Genomic DNA, 27,601 nt, shown 5'->3' on the forward strand with positions numbered 1-27,601 from the left:
ATGCTGGCCTGCTGGCCCCAAGGATCTCACTCTGTGTTCCTGTTCCTGCTGCTGCTGCTGCTTCCATCACTGCTCAGCACAGGGAACTCCCTGTCCCAGTACCCTAACTGGGAAAGCTACCGTGGCCTGGCCTTGGGCTCCAGAAATTTCCACCACCATGAAGCCCAGAACCAAAGGCATATGTGGCACCGAAGGAGTTCGAAGCAGATACCATGCCAGGCCACCCCTGACATCTACTTCGTCCTGGATAAGTGAGTGGCTATTCCTTATAGGGCACACTGGAAGCCCAGCCTCCCTAGGGGCCATGGTGGTCAGAACCCAGTCTCTGTGACTTATTTCCTGAGGTCAGGGAGGCCACCATGGTGCTTCCTGGTGACTCTGACTATAGTGTCTTGTCCCCATCTGGGTTTACACTGTCCTCCAGCCCACTGACTGTTAGCAGCTGACTTCTCAGCCCAGTTAGGAGCCCACTAAGGGGCTCTACAGAGATAATTGCTGGCACCATGTGGCCTTTGCTTAGCTATCCTAAGTGATCAACTTTCTCCTATACAAAGAGCCAGAGACAGTTCCTGTGCTGTTTGCCTCAGCGTGGCGCTCGGTAGGAAGAGGTTGTGGGCCAGTGTTAGGAGAGCTAGCCTTGATTCACTTCTCCGAACTTCCTGGTAGGCTGGGCCTAGATTTTCTGCCCATCCAACCAGAGCCATGTTGGAGAAGGGCTGTCTGGGCTCTCTTGAAGGCTTGCTCCATCAAACATCCTGGGCTGCAGAGGAGCTTGGGGCTTTTATTTTGGAGTGCTCTCTTGGGTTGACAAGGAAACCTGGGTGGTGACAAGACCTTGCTTCCTGAGCTCTGGTGACAAGACTGGGCTCTGCTCATCAGTTTAGGCTTGGATCTTCTGATTTCTGTCATTCTTCTTGAAGACTGGTGGGTGATAGGACATGGGCCTAGCTCCTTGTTTCTAAGCGAGGCCAGCAACATAGAGAGCCTTCCTAGACATTCAAAGAGAAGCCTTTTCTCTGTCCAGCCCAGGAACTCTGAAAAGAGTGGGTACATCCTGTCCCTTTGATAGTTAGCACTGCTGAGGTCGGTGTTTTCCCTTGGGTATCAGGGCCAGATGAGGATGGGCCCTATGGGGTTGTGGGACCGACAGCGTGGGACTCTACAGAGTGGCCCTTTCACGGTTAGCCTGATGTATGTGTCCCAGCTACTTCTCTAGGGCCCCTCTGGGGTGCAGAAAGGAATGAGCCCTTCTCTATGGCGCACAGGAAGGACTATGAGCACAAATAGGGGTGGTGGAAGATAATTAATTATGTAGCCTGTTAATGCAGCCTGCTGGTTCACAAGAGAATGAGGGTAAATTTAATACCAACACTTATAAAGAATATCATAGCTCAAGGCACCTGTCAGACTCGTTACTTCTGATCCCATTCCCTCAAGGAGGGTACATGCATGACTAGATTTTTCCTGTAGGTATTATGGCCTTGTCTGTGCTAGCAGGATTATACCAAATACCTTCTGTTTCTGTTTGGAGTTTATAGCTCCTCTTTCAACTCATAGCTAAAGGTCTTTAGCTTTTTCATAGCTTGCTTTTCTTGAAAAATTCTGTCACACCCCTTCCCCTCCATCATGTTTACATGACTATGATGTTTAGGTCTCAGATTTCAGCACAAAAGGCATTCTCAGACACCAGGGCATCACTGTTTCATTTAAAGCAGCATTAATCCACAAATGAGGCAGTGTTCTGAATTCTAGACCCCTGTATGTCATATGGCCTTTCTTCCACTGTTCTTGAACCCTCAATTTGTCTTGAGCTCTGGAATCAAGATTCTCCTTCAGTATAATCTCAGGTTGAAAACTTTCAGAGTTGTGAGCAGGGTAGACTCTTCACAAAGGGACAAAAGCAGATGCCCTGTCACCTCCTATTAGGGAAAAGAACTTGTCTGCCACATTGGTCTGGGACGTCCCCAGAGCACAGCGCTGTGTTCGGTTTTTAGAGTCAAAGCTTAGCTATTCACAACTGAAATAGCTATCCCAGAAGTAACGAGCAACACATGGGATTTTGGAGAAAGTTCTAGATTCTCCTGTAGTTGGTTAGAATGCTATAAGAACTGGCTCTACCTTTCAGAGCTTTATTCTCTCTGTTGTAGAGCTTAGCTGATATCATGGGGTTTATCGGTAGGAACGTGGGTTCCGCGTTAGTATCATCTAGCAGTGAGCTTGCCCGTCATCTCCACACAGAGTTCAGCTGGGTAGAAGCAGCAGCAGGGTGTGAACAGCGTGATCGCTACTTGGCGTGGAACTGTGATAGTTAATATTGACTGTTAACTTGACAGGGCTAAGCGTCACCTAGGAGACATACCTTAGGGAATGTTGATGGGCGAATTTCTAGACTGGGCTGAGTGGGAAGACTTTTTTTTAAAAATTGGCTGCACCATGCCAAGGGTCCCAGAGTGGATAGAGAAGGAGAAAGCGAGCTGCTAACTAGCATCGGTTTCCTCTCTGCTTCTGGGCTGCTGCTACAACATGACCAGCTGCCCTCTGGTTCTGCACCCATGGCTTTCCTGCCTCCGTGATGGACTATGCCCTGAAATCTGAGGCATAATGAACCCCTAAACTGCTCCTGTCAGCAGTTTTGTTCCAGCTACTGAGATGTGGAATAGTTGCTGTGATAAACCGGACTATGTGGTTAAGACTTTTAGAACTGATTTGCAATAGAAAATGTGAATAAATTTGGACATTTCTGCTAGAAAACCCCTACAGTGCTGTAAAACAGAGCTTCGTGGGTCATTCCAGTGGCTGTTGGGAAGACCAGAATGCCAAGATATATGTGGGAATGGGATGGATCTGCTCCCAAGGTTTCAGAGAGGGATGGGGACTCTGGGATCTGGGAAAGAATATGTTTGCATTACACTTACGTTCTGAGAACTTGAGTGAGAGAAAGTGTTTAACTGATAGCTTTGTCAGCAGAGCACTTGGACTAAAATGCACAAAGCCCTTGGCTCCATGCTCAGAACCACATAAAAGAGGTTTGGTGGTGCATAGCACTTAGGAAATAGAGGCAAGAAGATCACGAGTTTGGGGGTCATTCTGCATAACAAGTTTGAGGGCATCCCAGGGTACATGAGTGAAACATGATTAATAAAAGCTCAGGGTCAGAAATTGGGGTTCAACCTGAAGATCTGAAAAGTAAAACAGCCAGCCACTGGCTCTTACCTCGACCTAAGTCTGAAATAGCGATCCTGCCTCCTGGAATCTCAGAATGAGACTATCTTTTGAGAGCTGTTTCCTCCCATTTTATAATCCTCTCTAGGGCTGAAATTAAAGGTGTGCACCACCATCATTAAAGGCATGCACTTCTCAGTTTCTATGGCAACTAGTGTGGTTACTGGCAGTAAGGGTGCATAGCATTGTGGCTACTGAGATTAAAGGTGTGTGTTACTATAACCTGGTCTGTAAGACTGACCAGTGGGACTGTTTTATTCTCAAATCTTCAGGCAGTCTTTATTTGTTAAAATACAATTGAAGCACCGCTATACACAAGACTTTTTTTTTTTAAGTAAAGGACTAATTTGTTTGGTGGAAGAAATTTCAATACAGGATAGCATGAATATTGCCCATTGTTCTTGTCCTAGGTCTCCAATAAAAGATAACAAACAAGGGAGCAAGATACACACACACACACACACACAAATGTGACTTGTGGGGAAAGGAGAAAGTTCAAGTTGCAGAAGACAAGGTGGGTGCTGAGAAAGCAGTTGGAATTGGTATGAAAACAAACATCTTTAAAGAAAAACCTTCTCTGCACTGAAACAATAGAAAAGATGCCCCAAGGACAAAAAGGCTACCTAGCAAAGACTTGGTCTTCTGAAAAATACAGATTCACCAGAAGGGGAACATCTACATTGGGAATGCCACTGCAGTAGTTCAGCCGCCCACTCAAGTGTTTCTATGGGGCCAGTCCACAAAGACAGGTGGTCTAAAGGAGCAAGGTTTAGTACACAAATGTTTGTAGACATAAAGATGCTAGATTTCAGTGTTCATGGTCCATGGTGCCATGGTTCTAGGAAGCCACTGGGTCCAGACAACGTGTGGCTAGATCAGAGTACATGAAGCTGAGGAGGTGAAGTCTAAGTCTCAGTGGAGATCTAAGGGGCATCTGCTGAGAAAAGCTGAAGGCATCTGTGTTGAACGCAGCAGAGCTTGTGGGCCAGGGCTACCCAAGGGAGATGATTTCAAGACACCAGACACTGGACATGATGTTTGTCCCGCTTGGTTTTGGCTTTGCTTTAGTCTGATCCTTGCTGTGTCTCCATTTGACACAGTAAATTTTTACTCTGTGCTAGTGTATGTTAGAAACATGTAATTTGTTTCTGGGAGTTATTGGAGCTCACTGTCTTAGTCTGAAAAGATTATGTGTCTACACTTCTGAGCAGTACTGGGACTGCAATAAGCTGCTGGACTTTTGGAGTTAGACCGAATGCATTTTTATCTTCTGAGATAGTCATGAGCTGACAAAGAAAGGGGGTTGGTTTTGTTTGGTGTCAAGTTGACAAGGGCTGGACATGTGATGGTTAGCATTATCAACCTGACAGGATCTAGGGTTGCTTAGGAGACACATTTCTGGACATGGATATTAGAGAACATCTATGTCAGGCTACCTGAGGTGCGAAGATCCATGGTAAATGAGGGTAACACTGTTTAATAAGCTGGAGTCTCCAACTGAATTCAAAGGAAATAGCAAGCTGAGCACTGCATCATTCTCTTGTTGCTCTTTCTTTCTTTCTTTCTTTCTTTCTTTCTTTCTTTCTTTCTTTCTTTCTTTCTTTCTTTCTTTCTTTCTTTCTTTCAAGCCTTGGCTGTCCTGGAACTCTCTCTGTAGATCAAGCTAGCTTTGAACTCATAAAGATCATTCTCTGCCTCCTGAGTGCTGGGATTAAAGGTGTGCATCACCACCACCTGGCTCTCTTTGCTCTTTGACTATGGACACCATAGGTTTAACTGCCTCGTGCTCCTGCTTCTATTCTTGTCCACGATGTTAATGTTATTCTGTATTCTCAAGATGCAGGCCACAAAGCAAGTCTTTCTTTCTTTCTTTCTTTCTTTCTTTCTTCCTTCCTTCCTTCCTTCCTTCCTTCCTTTCTTTCTTTCTTTCTTTCTTCTTCCTTTCTTCCTGCCTTCCTTTCTTTTTGCTTTTGTCTGATATTGTGTCACAGTAGCAAGAGAAGTGACTAATTCAGAGACAGCTATATGGACATAACCTTCAAGAAGGTCATGCTCATGAACACACATGTCGCTGGAGGTAAGAATGTTTCTGTTAGTAGGTGCTTCTGACTCAGCATTTGAAACACATGAGCCAACAGAATCCAGAGGCTATGCCAGCCTCAGATTCGCTCCACACCACTATTCAGATTTCAGAAAGAATAGACAGCTATTGAACATCTCAGTCCCACATCTCAAGTACCTTTTGTGTCTTCATGGAAGTGAAGACCAGCGAAGCTGTGGATTACAGAGTCCTTTGTCTGGGGGATGTGGGTCAGAGGTGAATCCTATGGAAGGCCACAAAGGCCACTTCCTTCACAACTGTTTGCTTTCCATCCAGGGACCAAGGCGGGTGGAGGTAGGAGCAGAGCAGGGATTTGAGTATCAGAACTGGAAGATTCCCACAGTTCTCATGAGGACTGGGAACTATGATGTCATGGTAGCAGTGACTGAAGCCGCATCTGCCTCTCCTAGCAGTGTTGACTGGAGGAGCCCTTCTTAGCCCAGGTTGACTGGGTTGTGTGGGGCGATTGAAGGCTAGGTTCTGAAACAGACTTTCATGGCCACTAACCATAGCTAAGGACCATCTCCCAGAGAAAATGCCTCTTTTGTGGATGCTGGGAAAGGTGGAGGAGTTTGGAAATGGGAATGCCATGAGAAAAGAGTGTGGGTGGCACACAGGTATGAAAAAGGATCTGTATATGTTGGGGGAAACCTGATGTTCAAGAACTCAAGAGTATAACAAGGAAAATATGGCCCAGGCCTGAGCCATCCTCTGGGCCTGGATTATAGCAAGCAAGGACTTCTAGCAACAGTTGTGTTAAGTGATGAAAAGGGAAACAGAAAACCAAGGGTAACTGGGGACCCCAGAGAGACTACCTACAAGCACTCAGGGGCTTTTCCAAACAAGGGACCCTTCCCGATTTCAAGACTACAGTCCTTACCTTGCTGTGCTCAGCCAGACACACCAAGCCTCTAGCATGGCGTCCTTTCTGTTCCACCAGATGGGGGCTCTGTAGTCACCCTCTGCCCATTGCTGGCCCTGGAGAAAGTTACCTCTCAGGCTGTTCTAGTATGGCTGGCACTGTTTGTGCAGAAACCTCTAGTAAGAAGCCTGTGGAAGGCTGGGAATGGAGGAAGTGGGCTGATCCACTGGAACCCTGTATCCACTGAAGGATATCTCCTTTGTCCTCAGGTCGGACCGCATGGCAGACTCCTGGCCATACGTTTACAATTTCGTGGCGGATATGGTGCAGAGGTTATCAAAGTACGACTTGTTGGCGCAGGCTCCTTTGTAATGCGGGGGGGGGGGGGGGGGGGGGGGGGGGGGGGGGGGGGGGGGGGGGGCGTGTCCTGTCGGGCAGAGGACACACTTTCTGGATTTGGGAGGCACAAGAGGGAGGATCTTATGGAGGAGTCTTGGCTTGTTAAGCATGGGTGGGTGTGTATGAGTGTGTGTAAGGGCACAAGTGTAAGGCAAATAAGTGTGCACGTGTTTGAGCCCAGGGATGGAGTAGGGGGTTGCTTTGGCGGCCTCCCTTTCTCAGGGGTCACACTTCCATAGGGTTCAGAATCTTTCACGGGGTTTCCTCAGCATCACTATGCCTGCTAAGGCCTCAAAGGGCAAGTGATGAGAACAGGGGAAAGAGAATTTTGTTGAGTGCCTTCCTTGACATCTTGATGACGTCATGTCGAGGTGGTGGCCTCTCATAAACACCTGCTTCCTCCCAGTCAGGATCTGCGAGTGTCCATCATCACCTTCTCCTGTAAGGGCAACATCATTCTGCCCATCACTGGAGACAGGTACGTGTTCATGTGGCGGCTGGCTCAGGCTCGATGCTTCAGTCCTCCGTGGAACTGAGGGCTCGCAGAGACCCCCACGAGGGCTCCTATGGAGTCCACAGTGACTGTTGCTGCGTGCCTCTGTCCCTTATTCTCTGCTAACTCCAGCCTGTCGTCCCCTTGAATTCTGACTTCACTGGAACCCATAACCTTGTGCTTTCCGAAGTTCTCTCCATTCCTGCTGTCTGCCTTCCAACACTCTTGAATCTCCTCTGGGACCTGGCTATGGCAACACATGGGGTTGAGGAGGGGTGGAACGGATACGTGGATTCCCCCAAACAACCCTGGCTTATATAGAGCCTGTTGGTCATCCTCCAGTGGGACAGAGAGATAGCTGGGAACCAGGGGAAGGGTCTGGGATCCAGGGAAAGGCAGCCGAGACTCACTTTGGAAGGGTGAATCCCAGGGTGAGAGCGTAAGTCCACAGCATGCCTTTGCACTAGAGGCAGACACGCAGAGCAGGTACCCAAGAGGGAGGTGACCCACTTGTCCCCAGAGTACCAGGGAAAGGATGTTGAGGGCTTCTGGGAGGAAGAGCTTTGGATGCCTGGCCTGGAACTCCATATAGAGCAAGAGAAACAGAGAGAAAGAGGCATGGACATTTAGGATTAGGGATGTGCAGAAGTCTGGGAAACCCCCTGTCCAGGGCCTGGGAGAAAAGCCAGGCTCAACCAGTGAAAGAGGACATGTTCCACACCTATGAAGATGGCAGCTCCTTTTCATCTGGGAAAAGGAGCAGGGGTACTGGCCCCAAGAATCCAGGGGAAAAAAATGATGTGCCCTGTGGCTTAGGCTTGGAGAGACCTGAATGGGTTTGAGGTAGCAGAGAGAACACCTATGGGAAGGATTTGTGTAGAAAGCCCAGAGAGGCAGTAGGAGCTGGGCAGATGGATGGGGACTGGGCTTAGGTTGACAGGTTGTGATTTGACTTCATTGGGCCTCCTGGATGTTACCCTCATACTGCCTAGGCTGGGCTAGGCCAGGCATAAGGTCTTCTTCAGAGCTTGACTCATGGCAAGATCTCTTTATCCCCAATAGAAAGCCACCTTAGAGTCCACTGTGAGTCGCTTGTCACATTGGATTCTCCTCAACCCCCCATTTCCTGTCCCAGAACAGCCACTAGACACAGCCCTGCCTGCCTCAGTGAGCTCCATCTATTTTAACAGCACCTGACAGGCCGTGCTGCTTCTAGTCCAGAGACCAACACAGATACCTCGTGGAAAGCCCCCATGGAAGCCTTCAGGCTTCTCCGTTGAGCGCTTGTGCAGTCCACAGCTGGGCTCGTATCTAAGTAGACTGGCTGCTGCCTTTAGCAGGCTGGAGGGGAGGAAGTCAGGTCAGGGCTCTGCAACAGTGGAGAAGGGAGCTGGCCAGTAGCTCAGCAGGGTGACATGGTCCCCCTGAAGCCCTACCCACTGAGTAATAGTCTGCTCCTGAGTATGGCCTTGGCATTAGGGTTTTGATTGGGGGTGTGGGTCCCCATGAGAGTCCTTGGCTCTGACACTGGCTGAGAACTTCTCCGGTCCCTACCCCTGTCCTAAACTGCCTGTTAGTCTTCATATCACCTTTATTTCTGATTTTTTTTCCAGAGAAGAAATCCTTAAGGGCATTGAAAGACTGAAGTATAGCATACCTGCGGGACATGAACTCATTTACCTAGGATTGTGGAAGGTGCGGAGGGCTGGATGGAGCTACCTTTGCTTTAAGGACCATTGGGCCATCTCACAATGACTCCCCTTTTTTTGTTGTTGTTTCTTTGCAGGCAAACAAGCAGATAAAAAAGGTCAACTCAGGAGGTGAGCTGGCTGCACTTTAGTTGGGTGGGTTCCCACAGAGCTGGGGTGCCCTGGAAAGCCCACGTGTAGCTCCCCAGGCCTCTTCTAATGCCTTTCTGGTGCTAGGAATGACTCTGTGGTCCCTTCTCTGAGCTTCAGGCCCCTGTGAGCACAACACTGTATTTGAGATGCTTCTGAGAAGGGTGTGTGGGTCTCGGTCATGCTGAGGTCTTTGTCCTACAGATGGCCCTGTGAGCAGAAAAGGGTAAGGTACAGTGACCCATGAATGAAACCAGGGCTTGGTGTCCTCTTGGCTGCCAAATCTTCCTTTTCCAATTCTTTTTTTTCTCCTGACCTGTCTCTTGCACCCATGTGTCAGGCAGTACAAGGGTCAATACATAGCCAGGACCCAGGACAGAGAGTTGTAAGCCCATAGCACTTGTCTGGAGTAGGTAGGAGCAGGGGGCGGGATGCCGAGAGTGTGGAGTCTGTTACCTAACTCCTTCTGACCTATGGTCCTGATTACCAGGTCCAGTATTACCACAGGACATCTCTAGGACTGTGCCCAGACTTAGCACCAGCTTCTCCCACCTCACTGGGTGTCCTCAGCCTCAAGGATAGGCTGAGTAGAGACTGGGCTTCCCAGTCTATAGACTGCTTCTTGGAGCTGGAGAGATGGCTCAGCAGTTAAGAACACTGGTTGTTCTTTCAGAAGTCTTGAGTTCAATTCCCAACAACCACATGGTGGCTCATAATCATCCATGATGGGATCTGATGCCCTCTTCTGGTGTAAAGGTGTACATACAGATAGAGCACTCATACAAAGACTGCTCCTGACCCTTTCTACCTTCTAATCTGTAGAACAGGTAGTGAAAAAAGTTTCTTCTCACTCTAGGGTCACTGATTGGTGGGTTCTGGGTCTGGCTTCCTGAGCCAAGTAACTTAGGGATTGAGGGAACTGGGCCTATGTTGGGTAGTGCTGGGTTTGATAGCCTGGAAGGTGGGCCCCGACGGTTCTGCAGCCTCTCCTGGGACCTCAAGTACCAAATCACTTGCTTTCCTGCAGATGTCCAGCGTCCCAGCATGATCATCTCCTTACTCAACAGTCCTCTGGGTGATGACATCTATAAGTTTTCGATGGAAGAGGTGAGCGCAGCCGTCTTCAACTGCATCTCTTGCATGCTGTATACGTTGGTGGCTTATATGTAACTCCTCTCTTTCTCTTAGGCTGATGATGCTCGGAAAATGGGAGTGTCTGTTTACTGTGTGGGCGTGGGCTACTCTGACAAACATCAGGTAACAGTTTGAGCCCCAGTTAAAGCAAGCCCTTGCAAAGGTCGTCATCATCAACCCCGGTGGTGTAGGCAACAGGTGCTCACTGAAGCAGTGTGCAGTGGCAAACATGACTGAGACTCTTCCCCCAGGTAGGGTGAGAAGAGAGCATGTTGTTTCCAAAATCTAGGCTGTGGCCAGGAGCCAGTGTCTGAGCTAAGACTGAATCAAAAGATTCACGACTGGATGCTCAAGTCACGTCTCTTTTTTAGATACTGGAAATTGCAGGGAAGCCAGAAAATGCATATATAGAAAAGAAAGCTGAACAGCTGAAAGACCTCATTTTCCCAGTGAGTGCAATGGGTATAGGCAGAGGCGTGCCATCTCTCAGGATTCCTGCAGCTTACTTTTCTAACCTTGTTTACTGTTCTCTGTGTTCCAGATAGCTTCCAAGGCCTGTCCATCCCTTCAAGCTTCAGATACACGCATTATATGTATCAGAGGTAAGGGCTGAGGGCACCATTGTAGGCAGACAAATGTATTGTGTGCAAATGCATGAGATTTGTGACGTGGGGGTGATACGCATGCAATGAGTACGTGTAGTTTCTGGATGGCATGTAAAGTTTTGTGTGCATGTGGTTTATATGGGTATATATTCTGTGTGCATGTGTTTTGTGCTGTTGTTATTGTATGTCTACATGTATAGATTTTTGTGTTATACATATGGTTCATGATATGTATATTTGGATGTGTTGTGTGTACAAGGACTTTATGCGTGTTGGAGTACGGATAGGTGCGGTATGTGTATATGCGGGGATGAGGATGTATGGGGTGACTTTGATTTGGGTATAATGGAATGCACATTTGGAAGGTATATGCTAGGATGGCATAGCAGTATGTGTATAATTTCTGCTGATTTATCTCATAACAAAAGTGTAATTGGTAAACTAGAAAAAGGGCACAAAACTCTCATTGAAGCCCAGATGTAGCTACCAGTAATCCCAGAGAAGCTTGGTTCCTTCCAGAAAAGCCAAGTGTTCAACACTCACAAAATGAAGACAGTAGCATGGTGATCACATTGAGGAATGAAGAGAAAGGATTGGGAACAGAGGATATCCACGATGTTACTAGAAGCATGGGGGACTCTCAGTGTCTACAAAAATAGCTATGCTCACCTCAGCACTGAAATAGTAGATGCCTGACCCCAAGGACTGGAGTAGACAGGGTGGCATCTATCCATTCTAGCCCCCCCCCAGGTTAATTTACAGAGGTCACACCTTGGTATAATCTTGGGAAACGGCTGCCCCTCTTTGTCAGGATCTTGGTACATCCAGGCTTGGTCTCTACAAAGCTGACATTTGTGTCCTGCAAAAGAAGACAGGACAAGGAAGTCTGGCTCTGCTTCCTTCAGTCTAGGCAGGTGGATCCTCACATCTGTGTCTTCCCAGGGAGCCCCAAGGCTCTAGACGTGGACAGACAGGACTATGATCATGGCTGAGCCCTGTTCTCTGTGACATTCAGCCTAAGTCAAAGAGGGGCTACAGTGTATCCTCTAATGGAAAGACATGGCATGCACAGGCTGTCGATGAGATTAGACACAATGGATAGAAAGAAAGATGACGGGTCAGCATCTAGAAGATGGTAGGTGCTAAAGACAGAACCTGAGCCTGGTATTTCTATTCTAGTACTTGGCTCTATTCTGCCCCTTGCCTTTCCCCCTATGCTGTGTAAGAGAGAGGAGACAGCTATGTGGAGAAGGGAAGGGAAGAAGCTGCCTTCCCTACAGGCTCTCTTCTCCTTCTGGATAAAGAAGCCCAGCCATGCATTTCTGATTGTCCCATGGACAAAAAGGCCTTGGTGCCTGGGCATCTGAGGCAAACCCCAGAAGAAAGCATGAGTTGTCTCCAATGAGACAGGTGCCTCCAGACATCAGTTCAACCACAGAGCTGAGAAACTGTCGGCCATCTTGTGTGAACTTGGCGCCTACAGAGTGCCTGTTGTTTGGAGGGAAGCCCAAGGCAGGATGCTGCACCCCAAACAAAGCAGAGTGGGCCATTTGAGTCAGCCTATGTTCCAGGGGTGTGAAGAGGGAGGCACATCCTTGGTCCGCTACCATTGGATATCTATCTGTGCACTTCACAGTGTACCCTGTGCGAGGAAGGGTACAGGGATTAGCTGTCTGGGCCCTGAGGCAGCTGAGCAAAGGCTTGGGCTGAGGGAATTCTGCCTGGCTCTTGTGGTAACAGCCAGCCTGCTGCCTACTCTTTGTCTCCTGTATGTGAGCATCAGTGTCCACAAGCAGCTACCCCACTGTGAGGAAGGGTCTGCCAACAAGTGGGAACCAATACGAATGTTGGTTCACACATAAATTCTCCCTTGTTGGAGGTCACCTGGAAATTCTATTTTAGGAAGTGGAGAGCCCTGAAAAGGTAGATTAGAAAGAACGAAGCATCCAGATCTCCTCACAGTGTGAACATTGTCCTTACAGAATCAAACCCAGTCATACTTCGTGGATATGGGTTTGACTTTGCCATGCGTAAAGAGGAGGTTATTTGCAGGTTCCATTTCCACGACATCGATAAGAGTTTCGAAGGTAAGTGGAGTCACTTCTCTCGGTCAAGTCTCCCCGCCTTCGTTGACTGTCCTGCCGGAAGTGGAAAGTGTGTAGAAGCGAAAAGAAGCCTTGACTGAGATACCCGGGACATCCCCTCCTTCGTTGGCACTTCGCCAGTATTCCTTTAAACCTATTTCATACCAGAAAACACATGTTATATTTTTTCTTCTTTGCCCTACATTCATCCAATTCTTAGACATTTTTGTTATGGGACGACCTTTCCATTTATTCCTAATTTTCTATTATTTCCTATACTTCTTTAAACCTCTACTATCTCCCTAGACCTCATTCCCTCTCCAATTCCTGTCCTGCTTTGCTTTGTTATTGTTACACGTATAAAGATACGACCTGCTGGATCCACCATTGTTGCCTGTGCATGACTCCAGGGCTGGGCCATCCGCACTGGATCATCATGGAGGGCTCTGCCCTGGGGAGACTTCTTCACCCTCCCACTCTCAGAACCCCTTAGTGGCCTATAGATTTTTGCCTTGGGTGGCAGTCTTTTTTTTCTTTTCTGTTTTCAGGTTTTCTCATTATTGGGAAATTTGACCCCCCCTTTTTTTTTTGCTAATCTCACACTATTTTCTTCTTCCTTGTCCATAGTTTTTTCCTCCACTCGTCTACTTACTTAAAAACTCCCTTTCTCCCCTTTCCCCATCTAAGTCCTTTATCTTGTTTACTATTCTGATACTTATTCTAAATAAATATATACACAATGGATTTTTCAGCTAAAAATAAAAATGAGATCATGTCATTTTCAGGAGAATGGATGGAAGATCATGTTAAGCAAAATAATCCAGATCCAGAAAGACAAATGCCACATTTTCTCTCACAAGCAGCAAGAAGATTCTCTCCACCCACTGTGTGTGTATGTGTGTGCGTGTGTGTGTGTGTGTGTGTGTGTGAGAGAGAGAGAGAGAGAGAGAGAGAGAGAGAGAGAGAGATGCTCGCTCATGTGCACTTAGCTTATGAAAGGGAAAGTTGATCTCAGTCCCCAGTAGGTGAGCCCTGAGGAGCGGAGGTTCTTGCTTCTACTAGGCACCAGGGTGCTGTTTGGTGCTGGGGTGCTGGGCAGAGTTGGGGCCTACCAGGATGTCCTTGGGTTGAAGAAGGTAGAGATGAGATTGCAACAATGGTGGACGGACACATCCATTGGCAACTTTTGTCATTTTCTTTTAGATGTAAAAGCCAGCAATTTAACCAAAACTACTGTTACTTGTCCTGGACCAATCGTGGACGAACCAGGAAAGTAAGTGCCCCTTGTTGGAGGGAGGAGGTCAGTGGTCAGTATTGACCAGTGTAGTGTGGGATATAAAGTGTGGCAGAGCACCTGTCTGCCTGCAGGTGGGCTCCAGTACCCTCTCACCTGGCCTGGTTGGTGGTCCCTCGTGGTGCTGAGTGGTGCACAATGCCCAGGCTCTACTGAGGGCGGGATTCAGGAGATAATGGAACTGACAGCCAGAACATGTTCTCTGACCATCTCTCTGGGACAAGCCAGCCTGGTGGTACTATGCACACCTCCATAATGCCTTAGCTCTGTGATGCAGCTGCCTCTCATGGTCTAATCTGCAGCTCTTCACTGTCATTGCAGAGGCTCAGTCCCACTCCCTCTGGAAATGAGCTCTCTTTGCCCACAAGTCCACTCTCCAGCAGTTCAGAGTGTCTGCAATTTAGGATAGCCCACGAGAAGAACTGGGATTATTTCTTCAGTCAAGCCCAAGGTCCTTGTGACCAGGCTGTTTCTAAGTGTCTGTCTCTGTGTTAGAGTGATCTATATTCTACTCAGCCTGGACAATGGAAGAAACTTCCTGAGTAACAACAATGCATTCATTGCCAGCAAGCTATGTGTGAGTACCAGGGTCGGGCTGTGGTCCCATCTGTGCAGATCCTCTGGCTGGTGCAGATCTACCCTCTAGGTCAGAGGGGCAGAGAGGGGGTGGTTCCAGGCAGGCTCCAAGGGCAGCTTGTATACCCAAGCAACTTAGGTGACCCAGCCCAGTTTCCAGAAGGGCCAGTGAGGCATGTACCATGCTGTCTGCCAGGGTCTGCCCATGATGTCTAGGGCAGGTGGCCTTTCCACGTGGGTGTCCCAGGTCCAGGAATCCAGACGTTCACTATTGTCGTCAGGGTGGGTGTGGTAAAGAATGGGAGCCCTGGACACTAATGTGGCCCCAAACATACTTTAGACCCCCTGTCCTCAATCATATTTGGTGGCACCAAAGTCCAGTGCAGTGTGACCAGAGTGTGTCCAGGAAAAGGTTGTTTCGCTCGGCTTATAAGAAACCCACAGAGTTGAGTGGCATCTCTGGGTTTCCCTGGCTCATCCCTCATACCCACACATAGGTTGAGAGAGTGAATTCAGATTTCTGCCCCTTAGGCTCTCGCCCACTAACATCCCCAGACCTAAATGCAGAGGCAGAGAAGCCCCGTGTCTTCAGCTCCCAGCAACAGCTACTGTTACATCTCCCACGTGTTCTGTGCTTTCAGTCAGGCAACCTCCACCCAGTGATTTCTACAGCTTGCCCTTAACAAGCCTCTGCCTCTGTAGACATGCTGCAACCCGTACTCTAGGAGGTAACTGGCAGAATAGTCCCCATCCTGAAGCTCTGTGGCCTGAACCAGGACTGTGAACTCTGACCTTGCCAAGTGCCCACAAAAGTGGGCACTTTTCAGGTCACAAGATGGAGCTAATAGGGAGAAGAAGTGAGTACCAGGCTGTGGAGCTATGAGGTAGGAAGAGAAGTATTAGTCTTGTAGCCCCACCCATTCCAGAGTTTAGCCTTTCCTAGAGATTTGGTTACCCATAGCCCAGTGCACTGTCAGCTGAAGCCACCTGAAGGCCATGATATTCAGACCACAGAGGATCCTGAACCATTCTTACCTTGGCAAGAGCCTTGGAGCAGGGCCAGAGAATTGGATCTCCTGGTTATCTATCAGTTCTGAGAAGCCCAGGAGTAATAGAAAGAATGAGAAGCCAAGCCAAGAGATAGGATCTCCTGGTTATCTATCAGTTCTGAGAAGCCCAGGATTAAGAGAGAGAATGAGAAGCCAAGTTGCAGATACCTACCAGGGCCTTGCACAATTGCCTTTGGTCTTGGTGGGATGTGCTTCTGACGGTGGTGGCATCTGATCTTTCCCTCTCACAGGGCAAAGAACGATTTACCACCACAACTACAACCACTAGGAGGCCCACAACTAAAACAACACGTACCACTACCACCACGACAACATCTACCACGACAACAACACCCGCGACCACAACTACACCTACCACAACCACAGCTACAACAACCACTTCACTGACGACCACTGAAAGTCCCACCACCATCCCGCTGGTCACAGAGGAACTGAAGCCCAGCGGCGATACATTCATTTTTGCTCCAATACTCCTGGGCCTGTTGCTGACTCTGTTGCTGATTGGTTGTTTATGGCAGCTGTGCTGCCTGCCGGTGAGTTCCCTAACCTGCTCAGTCTGGAGCCCAGGAACACGCCCTCCATCCAAGAGGCATAGACACAAGGTGGCGCCATGACCCTGGGGATGACAGAGGCAGACCTGTCAGGTTCCATTTCTATCTAGAGGTGCAGGCAGTAGAGAAAGCTGATGTCAGCCTGGAGGTCAGGGGATACTGCAAGACACTGGGACTATAGATGCGGATGCAGGTGGGGCTAAGGCAAGGATGCAGTATTTCAATTGCTGGGTTTCACCAGGATCAGCACCTCAAGCCAGTTCATCACTTCCCTGCCTGCAGAGAAGAGCGAGGGCTCTAGTAGATCAGGTGGGGCCTGCTGTGCACAACTGCACAGGCAGGGACACCCATGCAGATTCCAGGATTTGTGACACATCCCAGCGGCATTGGGCGCCCCAGTCTGCAGAGCTAAGGCAGAGCCCATTCTACATCTACTAGCTTCTTTTGTCTGTTTTACCCTCCAGCCTGCCGAGGAGCCGCCCCCACCTAAGTCCCAACCACAGGTAAGTCACGCTTTGGATGCTGACTTTGTCATGGGTGGAAGGACAATGACCTTCAAAAGAGGTATTGGAAGACCTGTCTGTACTCAGCAAGGAAGAAGGATGGAGGATCTAAAAGGGTCTAGGATGGGACTCATGGTGACATCACCCAGACTTTTAGGGCCTCCTGCCTTGGCTACACAATCAGCCCCATGGGGAGCTGTTTCAGTGGGAGCGGCTGTTTCTACAGACTCAGTGGCTTTCAGCAGATGTCAAAGGACTCTGTTTGATGCTAAGATTGCAGCATCCCAAGAAAAGGCTTCTCTGTCAATCTCTGGTCCCCATCCCCATGTTGGAGGTCTTCTTGCTCCATTAGATCTGTCTTCATCCCTGTCTCCTGGCAGGGTAGAGGAGCTGGCTGGGGTCAGCCTAGGACTTTGGGGGATAAGGATAGTGAAAGAGTTCCAGATGGCCCTGAGATGTGAGGGATGTCGCCAGGGAAACACAGGAACAAGATGAATGAGTATCTGTGGTTCATGTCGGGTGAGGATCAGAAGTCATAGTGAGAGGCTGGGGCTGGTGGGCTGACATAGGAACAGGCTCCCTGTGTTGGTGAGACTGTGCTGGCGGCAGAGTGGCCTGGGTGAGGAAGCCTATGCAAAGGCCGGAGACAGATGGATGGCACAGTTGCCTGCTAGTGCTGGCTTACTATACAGCAACCAGGCCAGGTTTCTACCAGCCAGGCTGGCCTCAGAAGTGGGCTGCTCTTACTTCGTGAAGCTCCATATCTGAAAACTGTGAGGAGGGAGCTCTCTATTTTCCTTCTAGTGGAAGACCTTTCCAACTTGTGGAACATACCCTTCCATCTACCCCAAAACAAAAGCTGAGTGGCCCCACAGTGCCAAGTATGGGGCAAAGCACAGACGAGGATCAGACAGGTTTTTCTCTCTTCTATCAGTCCAGAAAGAAGCAACAGCCCCCTCCTCCAGTGTCTCCCCCAGCGCCAGCGCCACCTGTAAATCCGTCTCCCATTGTGATCGTCTGTTGCTGCACCTGTGGTGGCCTGAGTGTGAGCAGAGACACGGAGGTGAGAGGACCCCATGGGGGCTGTGACTCCCTCCTGCCTGGGTGTGGGAGGGTGCATCTCTAGGGAATAGGATCTGAACTGATATGTGTCCGAGGACAACCTTATCCTAGGGAGAAGAGCATGCAGGAGGGTCCCAAGGCCACTTGCCTTCTTCTACCACCTGTCCTCTTCTTTGGCAGCATCCGGGCTGTGGGACTGTTGTGGGATATCAGTTTAGCTATGCAAGGCTGTATTGCATTTGCCGATGTTGTGGAATATTAGTTTACCTATGTAGCGATGTGGTGCATTTGCTTATGAAATACTTGCTGAACTGTGGAAAGATGTATTGCATTTGTTTACCCTGCCCGCCTAAGGCAGCTAATGGGGCTAAGAAAAAGCCAAATGGCCAATAGCTAGGCAGGAGGTATAGGCAGGACTTCCTGGCAGAGGGAGGAAGTAGGAGGAAGAATCTAGACTTGAAAGAGACAGGGAGAAAAGAAGAAACCAGGGAGATGCCAGGGGCCTGCCAGCCAGCCATGGACAAAGCAGGAAAGCAGATCATACAGAATAAAAGGAAGGTAAAAAGCCCCAAAGCAAAATGTAGATCAATACAAACAGGTTGGACTAAGTTATAAGAGCTAGTGAGACAAACACAAGCTAAAGGCTGAGCGTTCATAATTAATAAGTAAGTCTTCATGTCATTATTTGGGAGTTGGTTGGTGGCCCAAAGAAACTTCCAACAACAGGACAGTGACCACTACTGCCTTCTCTGGCCAGGCCCTGGTCCTCAGGGTCATTTTCTTAGCTCTGACAGAGCCTCTCATGCAGGTGGATCAGTCAAGATAAACTGAATGACAAGGAGGTTTGCAAATCTAGGGACAATAGAAAACAGAAAAGAGTTGACTCAGTGGTTCTATTGCCAAGACGGGGCAGAGTTACAGGTTGGCATGGAGACCCTAATGGGTGTCACAAGAATCCTCCATAGAGTTGACCCCTGGTGGGCAGACAGTCCAAGCCTGCTTTCATCTATGAGGACTCAGTCTGAAGGAGAAAGCAGCCTGGGCTCTTGTCTCTAATTTCTTCCTGGATAGTCCTCTTCCTCCTTGGCCCTGCCTCTGTGATGGTCCCTGCTTGCTTCTGGAAGCTTTCAGTTCCTCTGTAGCCTCCCAGACTAGCTGAAGCCCAGTTCTGCCTACCTCCTCCCTCTAGCATGAAAAGAAACCAACACAAGTTTTCTAGAAATATAGGCTACTGGCCATAGGTCTAACCTGGCATAGAGCGCCTGACCCAGCCCACCGCACCAGACTGTGAACTTTAGAACTGAGGCTATGGGGTTCTCAACCCCTAGAGCTAAGGCTCTTTTACCCTCTATGCGTCTGCCTTGGTCTGTGTTGCTTGCCTCTGAACAAGACATAGGCTGTTTACCTGCCTCTTCCGTGTATCCCCTTTTCAGGTCTGTGCCCACATCAAGGCTCTCCTAAAGGCCTCTGCTTGCCACTACACACCCCTGCAGCCTCTAAACTTCTCCTAAATCAGCTGCTGGCTTCTCTTCCTACAGAAACATTACTTTGTCTCATCCCAGGCTCTTAAACTGTGTCCTACAGTGGCGATTCCAGGCACTCAAGGTTGTAGGCTCCTCTCTCCAGGAGCACATTTTGGCTCCTCCGAATTCCTTGAGCACAGAACAAGGATCCTTGTGCCTTCTGGGGCAGAGTCCATGCCCTGAGTCTTCCTCATGACTATACGTATCCATTTTTCAGGGCAACGTGACCGTGTGCAACTTCAACCCCCTAAGCTGTCACCAGTTGCCATTGATGTGGCCTCATCCTGGTGACCAGGTAAGTGGGACTCAAGGCTACTAAAAGGGGCAGAACGACAACTTCTGTTGCCTGTGATGGTGGCTTTCTGGGACTCAGATGGTGGCTCAGAACCATGTCCCAGCATGAGCAGAGGAAGAATTTGCAAGACATGAGACCTGGTACTCAAGGGCCTTCTAGAGCCTCCATGAAGTCAATGACTGGTCAGTTTGGCCATGGTTGACAGTGCTGTCAAAACAATAGTGACCCAATTGAGCAAGTAGTAAAGGTCTTGTGTGTGTGTGTGTGTGTGTGTGTGCATGTGTGTGTATGTGAGAGAGAGAGAGAGAGCATACACATGTATAAGCATGTATTCTTGCCTGTATATGTGAGCGAATGGAGGCCAGAAGTCAACAATGTATGTCTTCCTCTATTGTTCTCCCCTTAATTTCTGAGACAGCGTCTCCTATGAAACCTGTAACTTGCTGTTTGTACTATACTGCTTTGCCAGTGGTCGCATGGAATCTGCTTATGCCTTGCTCGGTATTGGGGTTAAGAACATACATGACTATGCCCAGCTTTTATGTGGGTGCAGGGGATGTGACTAAGGTCACTCTTCCAGGGTGGCTTTCAGTCTGGGCTCATCCTAATGGTCCTTCCTGGGCTCTGGCTGCCCAATTTATTGTCTGCATCCCAGACATTAATTGTGGTTGGAAGAGTGGCGTGTGAATCCTGTCTTGAGCCTAGAAAAAAGAGAGCCCTTTGCTTTCTCCAGTCCAAGGTCTGTAGCTGCTCTGGAGCTAGGAATATGACCTGTGGCAGGGTACAAGGTCTGAGGAAGTGAACAGAGGTGCCTGTGGGTCTATGTATAAGGTCTCTAAGCTGTGTCATAAAATATATTAAAAGCACCAAAGAAAGTAAGGTGGTGGCACACACCTTTAATCCTAGCACTCAGGAGGCAGAGGCAGGGGGATCTCTGTGAGTCTGAGCTCAGCTTGGTCTACAGAACTAGTTCCAAGACAGCCAAGGCTATGCAGAGAAACCCTGTCTTGAAAAGCCAAACCAAAGCAAACCAAAAAAGTACAAAGAGAAAGGAATTGTGAGACAAGCTTCGTTTTGGAAGACACTAACTTGAGAAAGCTTAGTGCCAACAAGAAGTTTTATCGAAATGGCCTCATCTTACATCTGCAGCCACGCATTCCACAGGCAGGCCAGACAATTCTTTGGTCAGCCAGACTCATGATTTTTTTCCCACCCTTACAAAGAGTCTGCTCGTGCTCTGATACAGGCAACAATGCCCCAAGGAGTAGGAGGGAGGAAGTGTGCAAACGGGGCTTCTTGAGAAATGCTACCCCACAATTCCTGTCTGCTTTCCACTTGCCAGAGCTCACTCCCTTGGCCATCTTGGGACACAACACTTCCCAGATGAGCACCCTGCATCCTTTGGCAAAGTCTGCTTGCTCTTGTGAAGAAGGTGCATGTCATAGGGTTCCTTGACAACCCCCTGAAGAGCTGAGTTACACAGACAGCAGAGCAGAGAAGGGCTTAGAAGCGGCCCCTCTGCTCTGACTTGGAGTGAGCAACATGGAAGACTTTTGTAAAAGGCCTAATGAAGACCTTCAGGCAGTTATCTGGGCACAAGATGCTGGCAGAGGGACATATAGGCAAATGTGGAGTGAATCCAGTCTGTGTGGCTCAGGGCTTCCAGGCTGGTGTGTGTGTGTGTGTGTCTGTGGTGGGGGCGGAGGGGAGTCCTAGGACTGTGCACAGTGGCGATGGAAATAGAACAAGATAGAGACCTCTGGGCTGAGAGGCGGTGTATTGAGGACCTCCTGTTCATCTCCCATCTGGCTTCCTTGCACCTACTGTGTGAGAAAACAGGGTCCTTCCCTTTGAATGGCTATGCTTCAAATTACCTGTTAACATCTCCCGAACTCACCCCTATTGCTTGTCCCTGATCACGTGTGACCCCTGTACTTGTCACAGACATTGCACACTCAAGCGCAGAATGACTTCAGTGAGCTAAAACCAAGTTGTATCCAGGAATCCTTGCTTGCTGAGGTGGTGGGAGCGTCCATTTCCTTTTCCTGACTGACCCCTGGAGCTAAGGCCTCACCTTCCATAGCCTTAGGAGCCCTCTCCTCCCCACCCCACCCCCCCCACTCCCGCCATCTCAGGCTGGCACTGTCTCCTGCTGAGGTTTGCATAAGATCCTCTCACATCTCTAGCCCGACTCACCACCCCCAAATCCTTAATCGCGTTCCCAGAAATCCTTCTACTGGGTAAGACACAAAAGGGCAGAGTTTTTCAAGGTCAGAGCCTGTGGATCTCTCTGTCTTCACACCATTCAGACTCCTGTTACCTGCAGCAGATCTGGAAGGAGAGTGCAGGTGGGAGAGTAGGACCCAGGGGAGAAGAGGGGTCACCCAAGTTTACCCTGTGGTTTTGGTGATGCTACTGCTGCTTTAGGGCCTGTTTGCTGTGACATCTCAGCCTTCTGTCTCTCCTCTTTCCTGCAGGGGCGGTGTACCAACTTTGCCCTCCCGAAGGCCCTTTGTGCTCACGACTCCTGCAGTCCCAGGGTCAGCCTGCCACCGAGCCAAGAGTGTCTGCCTCTAGCTTCCTGCTCCCAATGCCACCAGTTCCCAGTCAGCTGCTCCAGGTTTCCGTCCAGGTTGCCATTGGTCACCCCTCCTTCCTGGGTTCCTAGAGCCCGGATGTCGATGTATTGTACCTCTCAGATGCCACAGAGCCAAGACTGAGAGATCTTTGCTGCTGTATCCTAGGTATCAGGCTAGGAGTTTAATAAAAGAAATAATAGATTGTGACTTGTTACTCATTAACAAATCCATTGCCCAGGGAGATGCTCTATTTCTTGAGATATGTGCACCTGCCGGGACAGGGATCTCTTGTATCATATGACTAGACAAGGCACTGTTAGTTCTGACAACTATATCTGTCCCAAAAGGAAAACATTTCTGTAAAACTCCCTTTTTCCCAAGTTTTGAGTTACAAAGACTAAGTTTAGTCCCCTTCCTTCAATTTTTATAAAGGAAAGCATTTGAATTTCTCATCTGCTGGATTCTGTGATGTTACTTGGGTCAAGGACACAAGTCAAAGAATTCCAAGTTCGTTTCAAGTATATTTCTTTATTGTAAGGGGCAAACTCATGGAATAGGAATGGGAAGTCCAACCTCAGGTGTGTAATACAGAAGAGAGAGAGAGAGAGAGAGAGAGAGAGAGAGAGAGAGAGAGAGAGAGAGAGAGAGAGAGAGAGGAGAGATCCCTGGGCAGGCCGGTGGTTTTCTCTGGGTACCGAAAAGGTCACACCCTAACCTGGTCCAGCCTCTTAAAGGTTATTGGCTGAAGGAGGTTCCCCATCACTGTGACCCTAGTCTCTAGCTTTAGGCTAGAAAGAATGTAGAGGGGGGCAAGGCCACTTCAGGACCAAGACTTCTCTTTCCCATGACCCACCATAAGTCCAGCAGATTTTAGAGGGTTCTCTGGAGGACACAAATATCTATTGTGTCCTTCGTCTGTATCATATATGCTCCATGAGAGTGGTGCCTTGTGTGAAGTGCAACCACCCAGCATGCCCAACTGTGCCCACGTGACTACCCAGCTGCTAGGCACACAGGAGCTGACAGAAGAGGCCAGCAGTTGCTACACTGTGGATCTTAAGCTGATCTACTGTGGGTTTTGCATCTGTGTGCGTAACCTCTTGGAGGATGAAGAACTTCATGTTGGCCCCATTTTCAGACTCATTTCCAGAGTGCTGGCTAGGTGTTTTAATCAACTCGACACAGACTCGAGTCCCCTGGAAAGACAGAAGCTCAACTGAGGAACAGAACTGCCTCCATCAGATAGACCTATGGCCCTGTTTAAGCAGTGCACTTCCTGGCTTTAGAATGTCTTTGCCTGGCAGTGCATCACCTAACGGGTGCCCAGAGCAAGTTGTACGTAGTTCAAAGATATTTCACATCTTCCCTTGGGTCAACAGCCCTCCCATCCATCCCAGGGTGTGGCTTAGCCCCACTGGCCCTCACAGCAGGCTTCCATGGGAGAAGGTAAGACACAGGCAACAGGGCGACCATTGAGTATTTTCTTTGGCCTCACAGGCACTCTCTGGAAGTGACTATCATTTCCAAAAGCTCACCCTCCACCTCCCCAGCTGTGCTGGCTTAGCCACCAATGATCTGTTTGCTGTTCCTGAGCTAGGCCGAGGGTGGGATTCTCTTTCAGAGGGAAGATTGCTGGCCTGGCTTGGGAGCTGAAGCCTAGGACCATGATTTCCAAGAAGAAGGAGATATGAGAGAGACGGTGGCAGAAGGAACCCAGACCACAAGAAAACTTCCATCTTGTCATCAACATCCAAGATGCCTTGGACATTCTGCGAGCACCACACCCAGGACACCAACCGCCTGGGGTGTTGAGAGGATGCAGACAACAAGGAGAAAAGCACTCAGCCAGCCATGACTTCCGGAACCTTCTATTGGCTGCACTTCTGCCGTGCTTCAGCTTGCTCAGGAAGGAAGGAATTCAGGCCGCTCTTTCAAATCCAGTCCCCTTGCCCTCCTTTGACAGCCAGGAAGGGCCTGAGGGTCAGTACAATCTACCCAGCTCTACTTTTAGACAGATTAGATTCCTCGTAGGACAGGAGACAATCAAATGCAGAAAACAAGGTGTTGTAGGAAGGCAGCTAGTTCGTTCCTAGCTGCTCGGCAGCTCAGACCCAAAATAACCACACAGAAACTGTACTTATTAAATCACTGCTTGGCCCCTTAACTCTAGCTTCTTATTGGCTAACTCTTACATCTTAATTTAACCCAATTCTATTAATTTGTGTATGGCCACGTGGCTGTGGCTTACCTGCTAAAGTTCTGACCAGCGTCTGTCTCCTGCAGCTCCCTGGCGTCTCTCTGACTCTGCCCTTCTTTCTCCCAGCATACAGCCTAGCTTTCTCCACCTAGTTCTGCTCTGCCCTGCCATAGGCTCAAAGCATTTCTTTATTAATCAATGGTAATCATAGCATACAGAGGGAAATTCCACATTACAAAGGCAAGGGGCTCTGAGTGTCAGAGAGAAGCCGCAGTAGTGGCTGCAGTCTCCACATAGGCCCTGGTGGCTTGCCCAGATGGCTGAGAAGGAAATCTCTGGTAGCCAATTGGCTGAGCAGTATCAAAGACCCAGATGGGGCCAAGATATTGGTATAGTGCTCAGAAGCCCTAGAGTGGGCTTCTTGCCTTTAGGAAGTAAGTCAGTCACAGAGGGCTGTGATATGGGGTCTGACCACAATGGCCTTGCTTGTTCTTCCGTAGAAACGGGGGTCCCTGAGCTTCTGTGACAGTACAGTGACAATGAGAGCAGCTGTTACTTTACCAGAGTCACTTGGAGGCTGCACTGGGCAGGCATTTGCTTGTCCAGGGCAGAATGGTGGTCTTGGTGACCTGACATGACTTCTGCTGTGTCTGCTGGTGTCAGTTCTGCCCTGGACCTTTGCAATGATACAAACTCTGGAGCACAGGCTCTAAGATCTGCTGTACTTTTGTTATTTATTTAACATATATGTTCCTTTTTAAAATCATTTCTTTTCAGTTCCTTGAGATTTATTTTGCTATTCATTTTCTAATATATTTGGTTAGATTTCTACTTCATTTATTTCTCCCCTTTTGGGTTAATATAAACTTTTTGGGTTACAAACCCCATTTCTTCTTTCATAGAATATTTAAAATTTTTGTGTGTATTGTTTTGAGTGATGTCTCCTAAGACACAGAATTATATGTATTGATTAAAGCTTTCAGCTTTGTGTATGTGTTAAACATTCTGATTGCCATCACTTTCCACACTAATTCATTGTAATTAAAGAACCTGACTTGCACTATTTCTTTTAAGTTAATTTTTTTGGGGAGAATTTATCTTAACATATGATTCGGGGGAGCCCCATTGAATAAAACCTAGTAATTAGTTGTCTTACTGTTTAAATCTTCTAAATTTTGGTACGTGTTCTAGTGTCGTATTGACATTCAGCGTAATGGAGAATTTGATAAAACCCCCCTATTTGGATATAATTTGCTTGCTTTATAGGTGCATGCACATTTGGAAAGTTTGTTGTTTTCTTGGTTAATAAATCACTTTCATTAGGAACTTCTTCTCTTTAGGTTTCCAACGTTGAAGACTATTTCTTTTGGTCTGTTCACCATCCCTGCCCTATTTATGACCGCTTCTTGTTTTTATTTTGCTTGTCCTTAGGTATGTCTCTTCTAAATGTATGCAGCTTGACAAAATGAGTTTTACCTGCCCTTCTGAGTGTGCCATTCAATGTCACCATTTGGTTTTCCCTTCTGTGTGTGTCATTTAATGTCACCCTTCAGATCTCTACCCCGTGTGTGTGTGTGAGTGTGTGCGTGTAACTAGAGGGGAGTATTACTAGAATCTACCCCATTCTCTTACTCTACGACACAACCCCATCAAACAGACCACCTCCCAGGCTTCTTCTAGCCAATAGCTGGGCCCAGCAGTCTGGAAGTCAGCACATGTTCAAAACTTCAGATGCCCTATCTGCCCTGGTTACAACTTCCTTGCAGCCAGCACTCTGCCTCTTCTTCCCCAGTCTTGTTTCCTCCACTCCTTCCTCTTCAAAGAACTTTCCGACTGATGCTAATATATCATTCACTTAGCTTTGCATGCTTTTAGCCTCTTTGCACTGCATAGCTTTTTTTTTTTTTTAACCAACATTGGTAGTGGCTTTGCACCTCTGAAGATATTTTTGCTTTGTGCTCACTCCCGAGTAACAGTGCAGGTGGACACCTAAGTGTAAATATGTACGTTGTTTTCCAAGGCACCCAGAGACCTTCTAACCTGATGTCCACTAGCACTAGTGGCTATTTGACAGCCAGCATCTCCTGGGTAATCCACGTTTTGAGCTTAACGGCTTCTCGGATGTGTTTCTCTGACCTTGATGATTGCCTGTGTGGGTGCTTGGAGTTCTGGTCAGGTGCTTAATTTCTATTCTCCTCTCTGTTAACAAAAAGAATTGCTGTGAAAACATCCCTGTGGTAATTTAGATAAGAATGGCTCTCATGGGCTCATGCATTTGAATGCTTGGTCACCAGGGAAAGTATTTGAAAGTATTAGAAGCATTAGAAAGGGTGACCTTATTGCAGGAAGTGTGTTACTGGGGATGGGCTTTGAGGTTTCAAAAGCCCATGCCAAGCCTAGAGTCTACCTCTCTGCCTGTGGACCTGCATGCAGCTCTCAGCTACTGCTCCACCACCTGCCTGCATGCAGCTAAGCTCTCCGCCATGATAATAATGTACTCAGCCTCGGAAGCTGTAGGCAAGCCGCCAACTAAATGCTTTCCTTTATAAGAGTTGCCGTGGTCATGGTCACAGAAATAGAACATTGACTAAGACCTGTGATTCTAAGGGATGTGCAGCTCCAACCTTACCCACCTCCCATTTACTTTGGTAACAGATTCCGGAAGCCCAGGGGAAGGCTCTGGAGCGTCCGCCGTTTATCTCAGTGCATCCTGGATCCCTGGTGACCTCATAATAATTGTGTCCATCAATGAGTGAAAGAAGGAGCTGGGGAACTGGGTGCGTTTTCCTTTTAGCTCCCAAAGGAGTCTCCTTTCCCTACCGACTTCAAGAGGATTAGCGACCCAGGTGCAAACATTAGGGCTCATACACAGGAGTGCTGCAGCTGGGCCAAGTACCACCCTGCCCCTGACTCTACCCCATCTTCCCGGAAAATCACTGGTCCTGCAGAACATGGCCTTATGGGCACCCATCTCGGTCATCTCTCTCACAGAGACCCTTTCTGCCCGCCTCTACCCCTTTTTTTCCGGAATAGTTCTCTGGAGGACACCTGCTGATTGATGGCAGCCAGGGACCTCGCCACTGTTCACAACTTGGTAAAGCAGGGGAGCAGCGGATACTCCAGTGAGGGCCAGGAGAGCGCTGTGAAACTGCAGCCCAGGAGGCTTTTCTGGAGGTTAGGGGAAAGCAGATTGAGAGCAGACGGGTCCTTGTA

At 48.5% G+C, this 27,601-nt stretch overlaps 1 protein-coding gene across 1 annotated transcript; it reads left to right on the forward strand.

Annotated features, from left to right (window-relative positions):
- On the forward strand, positions 1-27,514 carry LOC126500622 (anthrax toxin receptor-like). Its single transcript, XM_050140656.1, has 18 exons — positions 1-251; positions 6,455-6,526; positions 6,991-7,062; positions 8,691-8,772; positions 8,864-8,897; positions 9,943-10,022; positions 10,104-10,172; positions 10,421-10,498; positions 10,591-10,651; positions 12,637-12,741; positions 13,942-14,011; positions 14,528-14,609; positions 15,909-16,043; positions 16,107-16,211; positions 16,694-16,732; positions 17,667-17,795; positions 19,535-19,612; positions 27,422-27,514. The coding sequence occupies exons 1-18, from the start codon at positions 1-3 to the stop codon at positions 27,512-27,514; spliced, it is 1,635 nt and encodes a 544-aa protein (XP_049996613.1).
- The last annotated feature ends 87 nt before the right edge of the window (positions 27,515-27,601 follow it).

Source organism: Alexandromys fortis, unplaced genomic scaffold (assembly GCF_014885135.2).
Source record: "Alexandromys fortis isolate MF-2015 unplaced genomic scaffold, M_Fortis_MF-2015_v1.1 scaffold_46, whole genome shotgun sequence".
Taxonomy (NCBI): domain Eukaryota; kingdom Metazoa; phylum Chordata; class Mammalia; order Rodentia; family Cricetidae; genus Alexandromys; species Alexandromys fortis.